Source organism: Melospiza melodia, chromosome 10 (assembly GCF_035770615.1).
Source record: "Melospiza melodia melodia isolate bMelMel2 chromosome 10, bMelMel2.pri, whole genome shotgun sequence".
Taxonomy (NCBI): domain Eukaryota; kingdom Metazoa; phylum Chordata; class Aves; order Passeriformes; family Passerellidae; genus Melospiza; species Melospiza melodia.
In genome coordinates this window covers 12679604-12699691 of record NC_086203.1, presented here as the reverse complement: position 1 = coordinate 12699691, position 20088 = coordinate 12679604, and the positions used below count along the sequence as shown (strand labels likewise).

At 43.2% G+C, this 20088-nt stretch overlaps 1 protein-coding gene across 2 annotated transcripts in view; it reads right to left on the bottom strand.

The window, feature by feature from the left end:
- Positions 1-20088, bottom strand: part of VGLL4 (vestigial like family member 4) — a 105600-nt gene that overhangs the window by 31393 nt on the left and 54119 nt on the right. For both annotated transcript variants that reach the window (XM_063164408.1, XM_063164407.1), the window contains one exon: positions 2569-2755. In XM_063164408.1, the coding sequence (XP_063020478.1) occupies positions 2569-2755 (187 nt within the window). The remainder of the gene's footprint in view (positions 1-2568; positions 2756-20088) is intronic.

Below are 20088 nucleotides of genomic sequence, written 5' to 3'. Positions count from 1 at the left end.
TCCACAAGCTCTCAAGTATATTATTATCCTAGCACTGAGAATTCTCTCCTTTGAAAAAGCACATTTGATAAAGTGTTCTTTGCACATTCATTCCATTACACATCTGAGGATCCTGCTAGGCTTGCCAGGGCATTTGATTCACTCTGCTCCAGAGACTGCACTCCAATAGTTGTGTTTTTCCACAATAAAAGTAAACATACCCGAGTCCAGCTCACAAATGATCCTTCAGGGAATTACACCTGAGCAGGGAATGTCTCCAAGCACTCCATTTCCCAACAAAAGGCTGACGTAACTGGATTTCTAACAACACATCCAAAGCCTTTCAATGGATTCATTCCTGCTGAAGCACAGTGGGGTGCTGCTACCTCAGAGTAAGGATCAAATTGCTACAGAAAAGGTTCCACCATTTATAACAAACCAAACACACAATTCTTGGCCTATTTAATTACATTTCCAGCCACAAGATGCTGGTGTTAAGAGAATGAATACACAACTGCTTCCCAGTTCTACCAGCACCATCACAAAGACCCAAATGCCCAAACAAGAGCTGTTGCTGGAGGTTCTAAAGACTTCTGTCAGCTGTGCCCAGGTTTTGTGTCAGGAACACTTTCATCCTGTGCTTTCAGGGAACTTGGCCCTGAAAAATTCAAAACACACAGCCTCAAACTAATATTTACAGTTCCAGTCACAGAAATGTCTTTGCTGACACCACAGACACCGTGGCACCTGATCTCCACACTACACTACACATCTCTCACACATTTGGATTTCTAAACTGAACTTTGTCAACCTTACACTTCCAGAATCTCCAAGTCACTACAATGGCTGCCATTATCATGCTCCAGAAAATAATTCTTTCCCCAAATCAACCATGTTTTCTTGGGTGTGAACAAGCCAAGCTTCCACAACACACTCTCATCTCCCAACTCAAATTCTCTGCACAGATCCACAGGGCTTGAGTAATCCAATTCTAGAGTTAAACTAGAACATCAGAATCAGAAAAAGATGGAAAATATGAAAAACAACCAAAAAAAAAAAACCCATTTGAGGCAGTGACAGGGAAATGAGAACAAAATTCAGAGAATGTTTGTGAACTTTTCTGATATATCTGAAATACACAGAAATCCAGGAATTTCAGATGAACCACAAACTTTAATATGGCCAGATCAAACTTACAAAATCAAGTAGAAAAAGAAATGCCCTCATGGATGCTATTTTAGATTCTAATTCATCTGCAGCAGATAGTTTAATTGAAACAGATTAATTCACATGAACCCTGGGCAGAAAACCTGTGCTTTTTATTACAAGAAGAAAAGATGAATGTCTCATACACAAAATCACAGAAAGAATCTATTGAAAAAACCATAAAAATGTACCACACTGGAAAATATTAGCTCTGACATATAGCTAAGAGATCACATGAAAGAACTGCCTGCATCTTTTAGTTTTGAGCCTTGGTTGCACATGAGTCTGTTGATTCAGACTTCATTATTTTTATGGCCTCCGCTATATAAAGTGTTATAATGTACGTAACTGCCAGCTGTGTTTTATTTCATCAGTAGAAAATGAGCCTTTAAAAAAAAAAAATCACACTTTTCCCCCATAAAGTTACATAACATTTCAAAAATGCCATAAAGCCCCTCAGTTGTGTCATGCATCCAGAAATGCAGCACAGGGTTCTTTCCAAGCCCTCCTGGCTCCAGAGCAAGGCTATAAATAGTTAATTTTTCGGGGAGAGGAGGAGGTATGCTGTAAATGAGAAGCGAGCTTTCATTGTTTTGCATTACTTCAGCGCTGGATTCCCGATTTGTAACAAATTCCAAGGCTGCAGACTGCGGGCCCAGCCTGTGAGTAAGGCTGCGGTGATTTATGGCAGGATAAATCCCTCAGTCCACATCCCATGACTGCGGAATGCGCGGAATGCCGGGGCTGCAGGAGCTGAGGCAGCAGCCACAGGAGCTCCATCCATGGCTTCCTCCAGGCAGGAATGCCAGGAATTCTGCAGCAGTGCCAGCCAGGCTCGCATTCCCAGCAATGGCATCTGCTGATTGCCCAACAGGGCTCATCAACGCCTTACCTGGCCGGCACATTCCACACCTGACTGTCAGAGCAGGAATGTTTAGCAACAACTGCGGCTTGCCCAGTTGTCAAGGCAGCCCAGGAAGCAGCTGGCTCGGAGCTGCTGGCCTCGGAAAAATGCAAAGCACTCGTGTTCCTCCTGCTGCTGCTGCTGCTGCCTCCCCACCCCCAGCCAGAGAGCCTGAGAATGGGGGGAAGTGAAAGGAGCGCCTTACAAAGAGCGAGGGAACAATGCTGCAGGAATCGCAAGGTGAATACGTATGGCTTGCTATAAATAGTTAGGCTGAGCTAATTCCTGTTACTTCACGCTGTACAAAAACAAAGGAAAACATGAAAACCCATCTAATCGCGGCGGCTCTTGTGCAGATCTCCCACACAAACTGGAACAAAGGGGAAAAACCGAGCGCAAAGTTGGAGCCAGGACACGATTTTAGCGGATTTTAGCAGGCAGCGCTCAGCTCCGTGCAGGGACAGACACGAGGCACTTACAGATGCGGGTTGAACATGCGGCTCATTTTGGAGACGTGGTCGTTTTCACAGTCCAGCTCCTCGTCCCCTTGGTCCATGCTGAGCTTCCTCTTGCTGGGGCTGATGGGCGGCGGGCCCGTGCGGTGGTTGCTGAGCGCGGGGGATTGCAGGGGCTGCATCCGGGGCTCCCCTCTCAGCGCCGCTTCACCTGCCCGGGGAGACACGACAGGGGTCACCCCACGGGGACAACACTGACAAACACCCCCCGAAATTCCCCAGTGACACCCCCTGAAATTCCCCAGTGACACCCCCTGAAATTCCCCAGTGACACCTCCCAGACTGCACACGTGGGATGCGGTTCTAGAATGGACAAGGCATCCCAAGCCACACTTTATGCTGGAACAAGCAGTGAGAAAAGGCACCAGGAGAGGGGTAGCTCACCCCAGATGATCTCAAAGGCTGAACTAAACCATCTTTGCAGCAGCTTTTTCACTCAGATCCCCCCTCAGCTTTTTCACTCAGATTTCCCCCCTCTGCTTTTTCACTCAGATTTCCCCCCTCAGCTTTTTCCCTCAGGTTTTCCCCCCTCAGCTTTTTCCCTCAGGTTTTCCCCCCTCAGCTTTTTCCCTCAGGTTTTCCCCCCTCAGCTTTTTCCCTCAGGTTTTCCCCCCTCAGCTTTTTCACTCAGGTTCCCCCTCTCAGTTTTTTCACTCAGATTTCCCCCTCAGCTTTTTCACTCAGGTTTCCCCCCCTCAGCTTTTTCACTCAGATTTCCCCCTCAGCCTTTTCCCTCCGATTTCCCCCCTCAGCTTTTTCCCTCAGATTTCCCCCCTCAGCTTTTTCACTCAGGTTCCTCCCCTGGCAGGCTGCAATCCCAGCGCCGGGCTGTGATTACCTCACTCTGCAAACCATGACTATTCACAGAGAAATAAAAGCTTTGTTCCTCTTCTTACAGTCGTGGTTATAAATTCCAGGGCTACAGTTCACGTTAATGCCAAATATTCCAGATCTAAAACTGAATAAACGTTCGAATGATGCAGAATCATTCTCAGATGATTCCCTTTATAAAATGCTGTCCAAAACAAGCTTGTCTGGTATAAGTATGCAAGGGAAGAATTAGGGGGGAAACTGGAACTTGCTGATTCAACTTTTAAATATGTCCCTAAACGTCTTTCTCTATACTTTAAACATATGTTTGGACCCAGGAACAAAAGAGCACAATTCTTCAGCAGGGAATCACAGAAATGCTAATTTCCAGCTGGGGCAGGCTGAGTAGATGGTGAGTTTTTATATAATCTCACCGTTCCCAGAAAAGCCATTGCAATATGGGAGCTGTGTCAGTAACTCCAGCGCTGGCACAGTTACATCCTTGCTCAGCAGGCGTTAAAGCGTGACCAGGCTTTCCCCATTTCCATTAAATGTCTCACTACTCCTATAGCCTGGAGCACAGTACTGCACTTCACTTCACGGACTTTACTGGAACTCACATCCTCTGGTCGGATTTAGACCTCATAGGGATTTAAAGATGTAAAAAAAAGTGCTTTTGGGGCTCCATCAGGGGCTTGGAGAGGAGCTAAATTAACCAGGGTTACCTATTCTGGTAATATTCCTGAAATAGCCGCATTTGCTGCAGTTTAGACTTTGTATTTTTCCTACACTGTCAGAAGCATTTTGTTTTTTGCACAGCCATAATTTCCAGACCTAAAATTAGGCCTAAGTTAACTCCATCTAGAGCCCTGTGGTACCTGACAATGGAAATCTTTGTGTGCCACCACACATTTTCACATCATCACCGAGGCAGATGATTTACAAAATGCTGCCTTAATTCCTACACACGACAAATAACATTTTGTTGGAAAAAGAAGGAGCGAGGAGAAAACCTCCTGAATGTTTACCAGTAAAAATAAGCATTCTGCCAATTTAGTCAGCATAATATAAACTAGCAAATATACGCTGACCTATAATACACCACAAGCCACGATTTCTATTAAAGACTCTGGCACCAAATCTAAATAGGAACTTTCCATCTCAGCTCTAAATAGCAAAAACTGTGCCCTGCTAAATGCTCTGGGACAGACACCCAGAGCTCTCCTGTTCCAACCTAACATTAATTGAGAAGCACCCACAACCACTCCAGTGCCACGAAAAAAGCTTTTATCCACACAAAATCTTTTGGGAATTGTTTTCAGATCGGTGCATTTGTGCATTTTTCCTTTGTATTTTGCCAATAGAAACCCCCACCTACAGAGTGTTCAGGTTCTAAACTTTCAAAGCAAACCACAACACAGCGGTTCCTCTCCATGAGGAATCTCCCTCACTCGTGCCTTTGAGAAGGAATAACCTAAAAGCAATGTCAGGAGATAAAGCTTTCAGCACCTGAGGCTGGAGCTTGTGTCCTCCCACCCATGCACCATCACTCTTACACCTCCCATCACTTCTGGGGACTCCAGCACAAAATTCCACAACAGCAATTACAGATTCCACGTGGGCACCTCACTCCCACTGACTCCTGAGCAGCTCCCAAATACCCTGGGCAGTTGAAATACCCAGGTGAAGCTAACTTGGGTGGTTACAAAACACCAAAATTCTCTAGGCATTCTTCAATCCAGTAAATCAGAAACTTGCCCTTTTTCCTTTAAACAGGACATTGCTACTATAGAGTTACCAAAATTGGGACTTTTTTGTTTCAAAATTAAAATACTCATTTCTTCTATGTGTGGTAAGAACAGCATTTATATATTAACATTCAGAATGAGTATAAAATCTGGTTAAAATGCTATTGAATGCTTGAAGAAACCTATTTTAAGAAGTTTAACAAAGAAAAGAAGGGCTTCTAAAGAAAGCCTATCCAATATAAAAATATATTTTCCTGATTATACAGGGAACACCAAGACTTCAGCTAAACATAGTGGTATCTGACCAGCACCACTGGGCCAAAATTAATCAAATGAACCAAACTTTGAATAGGGGGAGCAGTGAGAGTCTCTTACAGGACAGTAAGAGACTCTCTTACAGTACAGCTCTTCCTGCCCACACCAGGCAGGAGAACAACGCCAAAAATAGTCCAGATAACAAGGAAAATTGAAGAAAAAAAAATCTCTTTACATTGTTTAGAGGGATAAAATGCAAATTCCTATACTGGTTTTGCACAGCTCCCCGAGTTCTCATGGGGCCTGCACATTTGATTAGGGCTAAAAGTGCTCTTCATTTAAATAACATTCCTCCCCCACTACTTTCCTCCTTACCAAACATGAATTTAAAGCAGAGAGAGAGAAACCACAGAGGAGACTATGGCCCCAAGTGCTGTTTTAGGGACTCGATTTGTCTCCCCCAGCTGACCACACTCCATGGAAACCAGACTCCCATCACACAGCTGGCAAGGCAACACACTCTGATAAAACAACTGTGTTTTAGAAATTCCCCAAGTCCAAACTCCAGGCTTCAAAATTCATTACTGTGACGGCTTGTGTCTGCCCTGCAACTGAGAGCAGAGATAGCAAACACATTTCTTGTGCCTCTCATAATGCTCCTCTTTGTTTCAGCCAGCAGCTGCTGGAAGGCACTCCAGATCTGCTGCTTTCAGATACTTCTACTTACAACTATTCATACTAGGCTTTTTTTTTTTCTTCTTCTTCTTTTTCTCCTCCTCCTTCTCTTTTTTTATTAAAACTGTTGGGCATCATGATAAAGCACAGACAAGCTAAACAAAGATAACTCCGTGACGTAGCGTCTGCCTATAGAGCAGCTCTGCTCTCGCCTGACACCAGCCAGTGCAGCCAGCAGGAACGTGCTTTATTTTAACCCTTTAGGAGCCTGCTGCAAGCGTTTCCAGTCAGCACAATGCCTGCCAGGCCAGCAGGGCTCTCCCCAGCCCGGGGACAGCTCTGTGTAAACAGAGGATGGCCAGCTCTGTTTGCCTTTCTCTGGCCCCAGCGGAACGTCCTCAACAGCAGAAGTGGTGTTTGAACAAGTGTGCCTTGCCAGAGACACCCCGGAGGGGTCTGAGATCTGGCTGAGAGCTCCAGGAGCCACCAAAGCCTGGGAGAACAATAATAGACCCTGCTCTGGCAAGCTTCCTTCCTGTGACTCGGCACGGGCTGCAGGGACAGGGCTGCCACATCCTATCCCCCTCCCAACTTCCTCTGCTAAAGCACAGAGTGTGAGCGTCAATTAGAGCCCGGAAAGCCTCGCGTGCCTCTGTCCTGCAGAGCTCTGGCTGCACCTATTCCAACCTTAGGTTAGACCAAAACTCCTCAAAAGAAAATCCCAGCACTGCCCTCACCCTGTTACCATCTTATCACAAAAGCTCCCGTACCTTCTCAGTGATTTCGCATAGGCAGCTCTTCACAGCACTGACTTTTCCTTCTTCACAGTACAAACAACAAATTTCAATTTTCTCCACAGCACAACCCCCTAACCCACTCTTTTGTAGCACTCATTTTCTCATAGGCCACATTTTCTCATGTGGCCTATTAAGGGCAGGCTTGTTATTAATCTCTGTGATTAGTACAGCTGAAACCCTTCAGGTGTGAGACTACCTGTGCACTATCATTATTTTCTTACATTCTATCCCTCCACATCACCCCTTTTTTGTTCTGTGTCTGACAGATGGATTTATCCACAAGGGTAAATTCCTGACAAGTTTATTCACTTTCAGGAAAAAAAAAACAAACCCTTAGAATTCTTCAGTTGTGGTGTTTGTCATCAAGGTCTTCGATTGAATTACTGTGACCTCAGGCCACTCTATTAATTAAAAAATCATGGGCAAGAGCACTAAACAAACTTCAATTAATGAGCATCACACCTTTAATTACCTTTTCCAATACCTGCAGACAAACTCTCATTAGTGAGAGGAGTTGCCTCATATTCCTAAAGCCAAATTCCCAGGAAACAGTAGTGCATGAAGACCTTCAAGGGCAGCTTTTCCCATTGATTCAGGATCAACGTTTACTTGCATGGCATATTCTGAACAGCCAAGATCTTTACAAAAGCAATAAAGACATGAAAAAGACACCATAAAATAAAATTTATTTGATTTTCTATCACTATATTCTAAAAATCATTAGGAGATGAAATAACAGATTGGAACAAATTTCTAAACTATGGAATATTCTGAAAAGCCAAGATCTTCACAAAAGCAACACAGATGTGAAAAAGATACTCTGAAATAAAATTTACTTGATTTTCTATCACTGTGTTCTAGTAATAGTAGATTGGAACAAATTTTTAAACTATGGCATATTCTGAAAAACCAAGATCTTCACAAAAGCAACACAGATGTGAAAAAGATACTTTAAAATAAAATTTGTTTTATTTTCTATTACTATGTTCTAAAAATCATTAGAAGATTGAATAACAAATAGATTGGAAGAAACTTCTAAACTATGGAATATTCTGAAAAGCCAAGATCTTTAGAAAAGCAATACAGATGTGAAAAAGACACTATAAAATAAAATTTACTTGATTTTCTATCACTATGTTGTAAAAATCATTAGGAGAGTGAATAAGAAAGAGATTGGAACAAATTTCTAAACTATGGTTTATGCTGAAAAGCCAAGATCTTTACAAAAGCAATACAGGTGTGAAAAAGATACCATAAAATGAAATTTATTTGATTTTCTATCACTGTGTTCTAAAAATCATTAGGAGATTAAATAACAAAGAGATTCAAACAAATTTCTAAACTGTGGCATATTCTGAAAAGCCAAGATCTTCACAAAATCAATACAGTGAAAAAGATACTATAAAATAAAATTTACTTGATTTTCTATCACTGTGTTCTAATAATTGTAGATTGGAACAAATTTCTAAACTATGGCATATTCTGAAAAGCCAAAATCTTTAGAAAAGCAATACAGTTGTGAAAAAGATACTATAAAATAAAATTTACTTGATTTTCTATCACTATGTTCTAAAAATCATTAGGAGATTGAATAACAAATAGATTGGAACAAATTTCTAAACTATGGAATATTCTGAAAAGCCAAGATCTTTACAAAAGCAATTCAGATGTGAAAAAGATACTATAAAACAAAATTTATTTGATTTTCTACCACTATGTTCTAAAAAATCATTAGGAGGTTGAATAACAAATAGATTGGAACAAATTTCTAAACAAATTTCTAAACTTGAAGGTTTTATTCCACTATGGCATGTGGAATGTTTTATTCCACTATGGCAAACACTGGAATCAGTCAGTGCCAACATAAATTGGGATAAATGGCATAAAAATTCCAATTGATGCAGAAAATAAAAATAATCTCATGACTGGAGCTATCAAATACCACGCAGGGAAGGCAGCACAAGTTCCTCAAACAAAATCCTTTATCCCAAACCCAGCATTCTGCACCACTACTTCATTTCAGGGCTGCTTCTACAGAAGTTATGATTTCAGATGAGCTTAAATAAGATTTCATTCTGGGAAGCAGTAGATCAACCACTATAAACAGAGCCACAGTAGTCTGTGTTTCCTTCAGAGTACATTAAACAGGCCTATCTGGAGAGCATAATAAAACAGCAAAGTACAGAACAACAAAAATTAAGTATTAATGGCAACAGCCTGACTAAAACATGCTGCTGAGACATCAGGTCTTGGAAATATTCTTTATTATAATTGACAGATTTCTCACAGCAGCCAACCTACTGATTCCTTGATCTGCCACATATTTTACTGACTTTCTGCCACGATAACAAAAAGCTAATTTAGGAAACCCAAAAGTCACATACACATGTGGAGAACAACTGGCAAAAAGCCTCTTCTCCTCCGTTTACAAAACACATGAGCAGCACTTACTCCTGGAAGCGAGCTCTGGCTACCACTGTGCACAGATCTGTGTGCCAGAAAAGCCATGGCCAAACCCAAATGCAGAGATTGAAGTGACAGCTCTGGGCTGGCTCCTGCAGCTGGCCCTGCCTGCCAAGCAGGGACACGTTCTGCTCACAGGGACATTCACTGGTGACCTCTGCATTCAATCACCTCCACCCACTCTGCTCCTCTGCCCTTCAAAAGCCTCACAAAGGAGCCAGAATTTGGTGTGGCAGCAGCAGCACTGGCAGCCTGCAGCAGGCTCCTTCCAAAAATGTCTTGTTCATCAAAATTAGAGAGGATTTCTATTCATTAGGTCCTGAAAATGCTGCATTATGTACCAAAAACTGCAGTGCAACAGGCAGAAAATGGCAAATTTGCCTCCCCCAAGCCAACATCACCCCATTTGGAGTATTGCATCCAGTTCTGGGCCCCTCACTTTAGGAGGGACATCGAGTTACTTGAGCGTGTCCAGAGGAGAGCAACGAGGCTGGTGAGGGGCTTGGAGCACAAGCTGTGTGAAGAACGACTGAGGGAGCTGGGGTTGTTCAGCCTGGAGAAAAGGAGACTCAGGGGTGACCTCATCGCTCTCTACAACTTCCTGAAGGGTGGCTGTGCTGAGCTGGGGGTCGGCCTCTCCTGAAGGGTGCCTGTGCTGAGCTGGGGTCGGTCTGTCCTGAAGGGTGGCTGTGCTGAGCTGGGGTCGGTCTCTCCTGAAGGGTGGCTGTGCTGAGCTGGGGTCGGCCTCTTTCTCCGGGCGACAACAGACAGAACAAGAGGACACAGTCTCAAGCTGCGTCAAGCCAGATGTAAGTTAGAATTAAGAAGGAAATATTTCACAGAAAGAGTGGTCAGATACTGGAATCATTTAGCCAGTGAGGTGGTGGAGTCATCATCCCTTGAAGAATTCAAAAAAAGACTGGATGTGGCACTTGCTGCCATGATCTGGTTGAACAGTTAGAACATCGGCTGGACTTGATGATCTTATAGGTCTCTTCCAGCCTTGAACTTCTGTGATTCTGTGATTCTGTGATTCTGTGATTTGCTCCTTACTCATCTGAAATTGTCTCTCCTCACGTTTTGTGAGGAGTTGTTTTGTGTAAAAGCACAGCTGTACAAAACACCATGGCTACAGCAACTGCCTTGCCTGGGCAACTGCTTCAGTTCCACAGACTACTTCACAAATACATAAGATTAATAAAAAAATCTTTGCTGAGCACTCCCACAATGGCTGAAAATGTTCAGGTAACCAGGTATTTTATTTTCCCTGGTACCTAAAAATACCCGAGGGAGTGTCCTTGGTAGGGAGGTAAGGATTGATGGCACGGGAACAAACATGGCAGCAGAGGTGCCACAGAGAAAGCAGGGTGGGATAAATGTGAATGCTGTGGTCTGGCAGAGCTCCTCGATATTTCCTCTGTCCAAGTGCAGCTTTCACAGCTCAGCAGTTGGGACGTGAGGCTGTGCTCACTTCCAGCCCAACAATAAACCCAGCCTTGGGTCTAACTTTGGACCATGGGATTATTTCATGGATTCTCTCACTAAGATCATGTCCCATTTAGGGAACTCTTACAAAACTGAAAAAAGTGTTGATTTTTCTGCTCAGGGTACCTGTACTGTGGCTAAACCAAGATTTCAGTTATCTGGCAGGCACAATTTGGATGCAGTCAATGTAAAACTACACTGATCTCCAGGTAAATCACACCAGGGCTGGCTGCAATATTTGTTAACATCAATATCAGAAAAGGATTTCTCTGGCAGAGGATGGGTTTGTGTCCCTGCAGCCCAGGAACAACTCTGAGCCTTTCTGCCACTCTCCCAGGAAAATCCTGCATCAACCACCCACAGTGAGTTAAAAGGGACTAAAAACTGCACAATTATCATTTTGTCTTTGCTCAGAGAGGAACCATGCTCTGGGCCAAGCCCAGCTCCTGAGTGCAGCCAAGGGCAGCAGTTTGGGCATCCCAAACACAGGAGGGAAGGAAGGAAGAAAGGGAGAAGAATCCTCTACACTGCATGCAGAAAACAGCCAATTCCATATTCATTTTTATTTAGCAAACATGACATTCCTCTTTGCTGGGCAGCAAAAGACACGTGTGATAATGTGATTCTATTGAAAATGTAAAAGAATTATCAAAAAAAATTTTTGTGAGTGAAATATAATTCAGGGAACATGTTGAAGATGTTGTTTCCCTGACCAAAGGTGGTTTTAAATCCAGGTGTTCTTTCTTTGGTCAGCAGAAAGAACAGGGGAACCTTGCAGGGGAAACCTCACCAAGACTGAGAGTCTTAAATGACTTTGTTACATAAAATATGGCAAAGTTAAACTAATCAAAGACCAGCTGAAATAATCCAAGCCAGGAGCCCTGCCATCTATTCCAAAAGTAAATCAAAGTCACAGCAAGGTCACAAGAAGAAAGTGCAAAATTTGGGCTAAAGCTGTATTTCAAGGAATAAATATTTCACTAAATCCTACCTTATAGCTGAGCTGTCATGTGATGGCAAAGAGAGACAAATTCAATTTGTGAAAGCTCAGATTTGAATAATTCCCCCTCAAGAGAAAATATTTGTTACCTTGCCTCTGTTTGGTTGGTTTTGGATTTTTTTTTTTAAATATTATTTCTATTACTGGACACTCAAGTGTAACCCTCCTGCTCCAATGGCTGATATTCCATGGCTGTAACACAAATCAAATCCTGGGGGTTCAGTGTCCCTTGTGGGTATGAACACAGTGCTACAAACATGCTCCAAATATTCATTCTGAGATGTTCACACATTAAAAATAAATCCAATAAATTGTGCACACTCTCCTTCACGAGGGTTTGGAGCAAAAGGTGCAATAGAAAGGTAAAAAAATATTCCACTTATTTCAACTGGAGCCTATTTTTAGAAGTACTACAGGTTTTTATTGCAGTTTAATAGAAACATGCTCTGAACACCTTTTCTCACATTATCCTCCTTTGCTACATGTGGAAAAATTCAGACCATCAAGAAAACGAGCTCTCTAAAAGAGCTGTGAAATGTGATATCCCACTTTCCAGCAATGTTCCTTTAATTCCCATTTTATTTCTCCCCAAATTCCCTACCTGGAAGGTACAACAGCCCTCAGGAGAGGATGGAAATGAACAGAGGAGGAGATGGATTTAAAATGTGAGGAAAAGACATGGATGGGTGGTGGAATAAAGCAGGGTCACTGCTCAGGGCACTGTGCAGGATCCTGAGGGATCCAAGTGACCAAATTCTCTTCCTAAACCACGATGAAATGAGAAAAAAAAAATCACATTTGGGCCCACAAACAGAAGAAAAATTGGATTTCCACTTTGGTTTTGCTACCTGACGTGCAGCCCCATGGTCTCCAGCATGAGGGACGCTGAGCCCCTCCAGCCCAGCTGCTCAGAATATCCAAGATCTCACTGCACTGAGAGCAGAACAACCCCAACCCATCTCCCACAGAGCATCCACTGAGGAGAACAAAATCCCTTTGTCCTTCACAGGGGAAGGGGCTCCAAAATCCCTGGTGCAAAGGGACAGCAGAGAGGGACAGTGACAACTGCACAGGGCAGGGGACCTGGAACCCTCGGGGAGGCAGGGGGGGCGTGCAGGGGAACCTGATCCTGTCTGGGCATGGCACAGGGCAGATGTGCCAGATGTGCCAGCCGGGCCTTTCAGAGCATGGCACAGGGGCAGATGTGCCAGATGTGCCAGCCTGGCCCTTCAGATCATGGCAAAGGGGCAGATGTGCCAGATGTGCCAGCCTGGCCCTTCAGATCATGGCAAAGGGGCAGATGTACCAGCCTGATCCTTCAGATTCTGTCTGGAGCCTGGCACAGGGCCAGATGTGCCAGCCTGGCCCTTCAGATCCTGTCTGGAGCATGGCACAGGGGCAGATGTGCCAGATGTGCCAGCCTGGCCCTTCAGATCATGGCACAGGGGCAGATGTGCCAGATGTGCCAGCCTGATCCTTCAGATCATGGCAAAGGGGCAGATGTGCCAGCCTGATCCTTCAGATCCTGTCTGGGGCATGGCACAGGGGCAGATGTGCCAGCCTGGCCCTTCAGATCATGGCACAGGGGCAGATGTGCCAGATGTGCCAGCCTGGCCCTTCAGATCCTGTCTGGGGCCTGGCACAGGGCAGATGTGCCAGATGTGCCAGCCTGACTTTTCAGATCCTGTCTGGAGCATGGCAAAGGGGCAGATGTGCCAGATGTGTCAGCCTGGCCCTTCAGATCATGGCACAGGGGCAGATGTGCCAGATGTGCCAGCCTGGCCCTTCAGATCCTGTCTGGGGCCTGGCACAGGGCAGATGTGCCAGATGTGCCAGCCTGGCCCTTCAGATCATGGCACAGGGGCAGATGTGCCAGATGTGCCAGCCTGATCCTTCAGATCCTGTCTGGGGCATGGCACAGGGGCAGATGTGCCAGCCTGGCCCTTCAGATCATGGCACAGGGGCAGATGTGCCAGATGTGCCAGCCTGATCCTTCAGATCCTGTCTGGGGCATGGCACAGGGGCAGATGTGCCAGCCTGGCCCTTCAGATCATGGCACAGGGGCAGATGTGCCAGCCTGGCCCTTCAGATCCTGTCTGGAGCATGGCGCAGGGGCAGATGTGCCAGATGTGCCAGCCTGGCCCCTCCTCCTGGGCAGGGCTCACGCAGGGCCCAGGCAGTGCCCCAGAAGGAGAATAAAGCAGATTCACTCAGCCCAAGGCCTGGGTGGGGCACAGTGCAGCACCTCCAGCCCTCTGACCTGTGCTATTGTGAGGTACAGCTCAACACTCCCTCAGGGGCTGCTCTCATGCAGTGTTTGATCGTCCAGGAACTTCTAGAAAAGTGCAGCTCATTAGATTCAGAGAAAGGATTCCATCTGATTTCTCCATTTTCTAATTTTCTCTGGTATAAAGAAACACACAAAAGCCAAAATATCACCGTTGTTCCTGACAGGACTGGCTTCCAAAACAAACAGCACCACTAAGGAAAAAGATAAAACTCAATCTGTGTTTTATCTAAAAACCTAAAGAAGTTTTTAATCTTGGGTTCATGACACACAACTACATTGATTTTACTGGAGAAAAAGAAAATTAAGAGATGAAGAGAAATAAAATTATGAAGAGATGTACAGAAATAAAAATTAGCTAACCAGAGAGCACCAAAGCTCTCAAACTGCTGCTCCACTACAAGGTTGAGCTGGTGGACAATGAATCCCTGCCCAGAAGGACTGAAGGGCAGGGCAGGGAGAAGGACTGGAGGCTGTCAGGGAGCAGGGATGGCAGCACTGGGCAGCCCTGGCTGTTTGTTGCACAAGCACAGGCTGCTTTGTGGGGCCAAGCTGCAGGGTCACTCCAAATCAGAGTTCTCTCCAAGGGGAAGAGAAGGCAGGGCACACAGAGGGAGGGATTGTGCTCGCTCCCAAGAAATGACATGCTGCCTGCACAGCCTTTCTCACAGTTCTCTGGGCACTGAGGACAGGTTTTCCAGAGCTCTTGGAAAAACAAGAACAAGCAGAGGTTCTTGAAGTTTTCTTGACAGTCGTGGGGTTGGAAGGGGTGAGCAGCACCAAAGTTACACTCTGCCTTTAACTGGGGCTGTGTCTTGCTGCCCTACACCCACCAGTCCTTACCTGAATGTCATTTTTAACCACTCCAGTTCCTTCTCTATTTATTTCAGAGCTGCAGAAGCACCTCAATCCTGACAGAAGCCAGAAAAGAGCAGAAGTGCAGATTGGTTGGTAAAACAAGGGTAACAAAACCAGCTGTGTGTTTGTGAGCCACCACTCACACCACACTGCTCCCACAGGAGAAATCCAACCTCTCACTGCATCACTGGGATGTAATTCCCCAATGAATCATCTGTTAAACCTTCCCCATCTCACTTGGAAAACATTTCTGCAGCTCTCTACCCCCTTATCACACGTTTAAGGTGTTCTACGCCATAATTAAGCAGTTTGTGAAGTTTTTAATGGGACCAAAGAGCAGTGCTGGGGGCAGTGAGACACTGAGGATTAATTAGAAGGTTTAAATGGGCTCAGCCTGGCCTGCACTGCAGGAGCACAGCTGGGCTGCTGTTTCATTGAGCCTCTGATCCCAACTCATCCTGCAAAGAGAATATAAAATGAACATCTGTGGGCACATTCCTTTTATCCAGCTCAGCGGGCTCCGATCTCAGGGAACCGACCTGGGGAGGTCCTGTGCCTCAGACAGGCAAACTTCCAATTCTCCCCAGCATTGTCTGCAGGGCCTCATTGCTTTTCTCACCTCAAAAGTCTCAACTGCATCCACAGGAGGAGATTCCATCACCTCAGCTTGGGTGGGGTCACTACAGAGGGACCAAAGTCCCAAGATTTGGGTCCAGAAGCTCCTGTTTCCCCTCCATGACTGCTGAGCACAATGGAAGGATCAAGCCCAGCATCGTTCTCACCTGCTTAGCTTATCAATGACATTTTATTTGAACATCTCAAACAGCTAAAAGCAATTTTCTTTACTCAGAGGTCACAGCAAGGTTTAGCAGCTGTGACAAAATATTCCAATGGAGGCACTTGGAATGCTGCTGACAGCTTTACCCCAAACTTCTGTGAATTCAACCAGTTGCAGCTCTTTATTCCCCACTGTAAATAAGGACAACAGCCATGGTTTATTTCACAAAGTTGCATTAACTGGGCTTCTGTGAGAGCAAGGATTGTGCAGAGAGGATTAAAAATCTATGCAGATGTGAGCATTAAAACGTTTGCTGTCACACTTGTTGCTAAACACACCAGTTGAGAAACACTTGGAACTCCAACAGGGCAGTGTTCAATTCACTGTGCTGCAAAGAACAACTCAGAGCACCCCAGATCAGCTGCTAGGGCAAGGATAATGCACCTCAGAGCAGTCAGTCTTAGACATTTGCACTTTTAAGAGTTTTAGGATGTATGCAATGTAGTGTTTTAAGAGTAAAAATTCTTTTAAGAGTTTTAGGATGTATGTAATATGTTTTAAGAGTTAAAATTCTTTTAAGAGTTTTAGGATGTATGTAATATGTTTTAAGAGTTAAAATTCTTTTAAGAGTTTTAGGATGTATGTAATGTAGTGTTTTAAGAGTTAAAATTCTTTGAAGAGTTTTAGGATATATGTAATATGTTTTAAGAGTTAAAATTCTTTTAAGAGTTTTAGGATGTATGTAATGTAGTGTTTTAAGAGTAAAAATTCTTTTAAGAGTTTTAGGATGTATGCAATGTAGTGTTTTAAGAGTTAAAATTCTTTGAAGAGTTTTAGGATGTATGTAATGTAGTGTTTTAAGAGTTAAAATTCTTTGAAGAGTTTTAGGATGTATGTAATATGTTTTAAGAGTTAAAATTCTTTTAAGAGTTTTAGGATGTATGCAATGTAATGTACCTCAAAGGAGTCACAGTCAGATATTTGGACTTGTAAGAATTTTAGGATGTATCTAATGTAATGTCTTAAGAGTTAAAATTCTTTTCAGAGTTTTAAGATGTAAGTAATGTCATGTTTTAAGAGTTAAAATTCTTTTAAGAGTTTTAGGATGTATGGAATGTAATGCTTTAAGAGTTTTAAGATTAATTTAATGTAATATACCTCAAAGTAGTCATAGTCTTAGATATTTGGACTTTTAAGAGTTTTTCAAGAAAGACAACAATTTTTTAAATATTTTATTTGTGACAAGTTGAGTTAAATACGTGGATTATGTAACATCAGTGAGAGAAGCGTTTTTGAAGCTCGAGAACCCAGCCAAGGCTCTGTAAACATCCCTGCTAATGCTGGAATTCCTACTTTTGCTACCTTCAGTCTTAGATGTTTGGACTTTTAAGAGTTTTTCAAGAAAGATAATAATTTTTAAACTTTTTTTTTGTGCTGAGCTGAGTTAAATACGTGGATTATGTAGCATCAGTGAGAGAAGCGTTTTTGAAGATTGAGAACCCAGACAAGGCTCAGGTAACATGTTTAACTGTAAATATCCTTGTTAATGCTGGAATTGCTATTTTTGCTACCTTCAATGTTAGATATTTGGACTTTGAAGAGTTTTTCAAGAAAGATAATAATTTTTAAACTTTTTTTTTGTGATGAGCTGAGTTAAACACGTGGATTATGTAGCATCAGTGAGAGAAGAATTTTTGAAGCTCGAGAACCCAGGCAAGGCTCAGGTAACATGTTTAACTGTAAATATCCTTGCTAATGCTGGAATTCCTATTTTTGCCACCTTCAGTCTTAGATATTTGGACTTTTAAGAGTTTTTCAAGAAATATAATAATTTTTACACTTTTTTTTGTGCTGAGCTGAGTTAAATACGTGGATTATGTAACATCAGTGAGAGAAGCATTTTTGAAGATAGAGAACCCAGCCAAGACTGTAAACATCCTTGCTAATGCTGGAATTCCTATTTTTGCTACCTTCAATGTTAGATATTTGGACTTTGAAGAGTTTTTCAAGAAATATAATAATTTTTACACTTTTTTTTGTGCTGAGCTGAGTTAAATACGTGGATTATGTAACATCAGTGAGAGAAGCGTTTTTGAAGATTGAGAACCCAGGCAAGGCTCAGGTAACATGTTTAACTGTAAATATCCTTGTTAATGCTGGAATTGCTATTTTTGCTACCTTCAGTCTTAGATATTTGGACTTTTAAGAGTTTTTCAAGAAAGATAACAAATTTTTAAACTTTGTTTTTCGTGACAAGCTGAGTTAAATACGTGGATTATGTAGCATCAGTGAGAGAAGCGTTTTTGAGGCTCGAGAACCCAGGCAAGGCTCAGGTAACATGTTTAACTGTAAATATCCCTGCTAATGCTGGAATTGCTATTTTTGCTACCTTCAGTCTTAGATATTTGGACTTTGAAGAGTTTTTCAAGAAAGATAACAAATTTTTACACTTTTTTTTTGTGCTGAGCTGAGTTAAATACGTGGATTATGTAACATCAGTGAGAGAAGAATTTTTGAAGCTCGAGAACCCAGGCAAGGCTCAGGTAACATGTTTAACTGTGGACATCCCTGCTAATGCTGGAATTGCCATTTTTGCCACCTTTGGTAAATGGCTCAGTGTGATGCCTGCAGCAGGACAAGAGCAGAGTGCTCACCTCAGGGTTTGGAGTGTTCAGCAGGAAAAGCCTTCAGTCAGCAGTGCCCGAGGAGCCCCAGCCCACAGCAAGCACAGAGCTCTGAGAGGGCACAGCAGGAAAACTCCAGCCTGGGGAGGTTAAACAAGCACCACTGCTCACCAGATGGCTGAGGAGCACATCTAAAAAGGATCCAGAGCATGAGGAAGAATATTAAATTTAAAATAAAAAAAAAAAAATCCCCTTCAATGCCATAAATATTTATACTAAATCCAAGGAACTGGCCGAGTTCAGACTTGCCTTACATGAATCATGCAGCACTTCCCTCATTTCATGTTCTGGAGAAAAGCACCACAGAGGAGGTGCCACACTTGTGGCAGCTGCTTTTCTCTGTGCTTGGAGCAGTTTTGTCTTTAAAGATGTTGCTTTCCAAAGAATATAAACAGAACCACTGAATAGTCCTATTTTACTTGGCATGCACTGATCTTCCCAGATCATTTAGATTCATAGAAATGGTTTCCCTTTGCCTGGACAGTTTAATTTTCTTCACAGGGATATTTAATTACAATCAGCAGAGCATCACAGAAAACAACTCCAATGTTGTAATCAGGAGCCAAGAAATCACATTTTACTGAAAGGTTCTGCTCTGAAAGTGTCCAAACCTGCTACTGCCACAAATATCTTAATTTACTCCCAGAAGTAAACATTAGCAATTAAATAACAAAATTAAAAGCCTCAATATCATGTCTAAAGTGCAAGCACAGTGTGTTGATAGCATTTGCAAAAGAAATAAATCCCCACTCAATCCCAAAAGAACAACAGCTACTCAAAAAGATCCATTTGGGTTTCACTCTTCCATTTGGGCAGTTTTGGGTTTCACTTTTCTCATGCAAAAGATGGCTGAGCTGGACACTTTGTAGGTTGTAACTACAAAGGGTACTGCCAATCTGCTGATCTGAGATTTTGAGTTAAAACTAAACATAATAAATGTTCCAAATTGGTTTATATTCCCATACAACAGTGTCATTTCTACCCTGGGAAAAAAAAAAATTTACTAAATCTCTCTCACATCTAGCTACAACCCATATTCAAATGCAAAAATCCCTATTTCTGCATGCTGAGAAGTAAATATGAAACCTCCCAAAGCAGGACAGTGCAGTGCTGAGAGGTTTCCATGCCTGCCCTGTCAAATGGGTTTCCAGGAAAATCTACTGCTTTTTAAACACAACGGGTTCCAGCCTTTCCCTGGGAGAGCAAATCTGTTTCCTGGAACCTGCCAGCAACATTTGGAAGAACGGGAGGAAAGTTGTGCACTGCACTGCCTGCTGCTCCCAGCTGACAGCGAGCACTCCAGAGACGAGCAGCGAGAAGGAACACGGCTTTAAATCATCACAGGCCCTGGTGATGAGGGCAATCAGGAGAGGACAGCAGCCACAGGTTCTGGGAGGGAGCTGAGCCTGCTTAAAGCAACTTCCCTTCCTCCCTGAGTGCCACCCAGGCTGTAACATTCCACTTTAACATTCCACTTTATCCCAAATATTATCTGCTTCTGTCCACGAACACTGCTGTGGGTGAGCTTTTTCTTAAAAACCAAAATGAGGCACAAAGTATCACACAACATTTCAGGGGAAAAGCTGAACTTCACCAAGTGCTACTATGTGTAACAAGTTCTTGCTTTTAACACTGGCAACAATC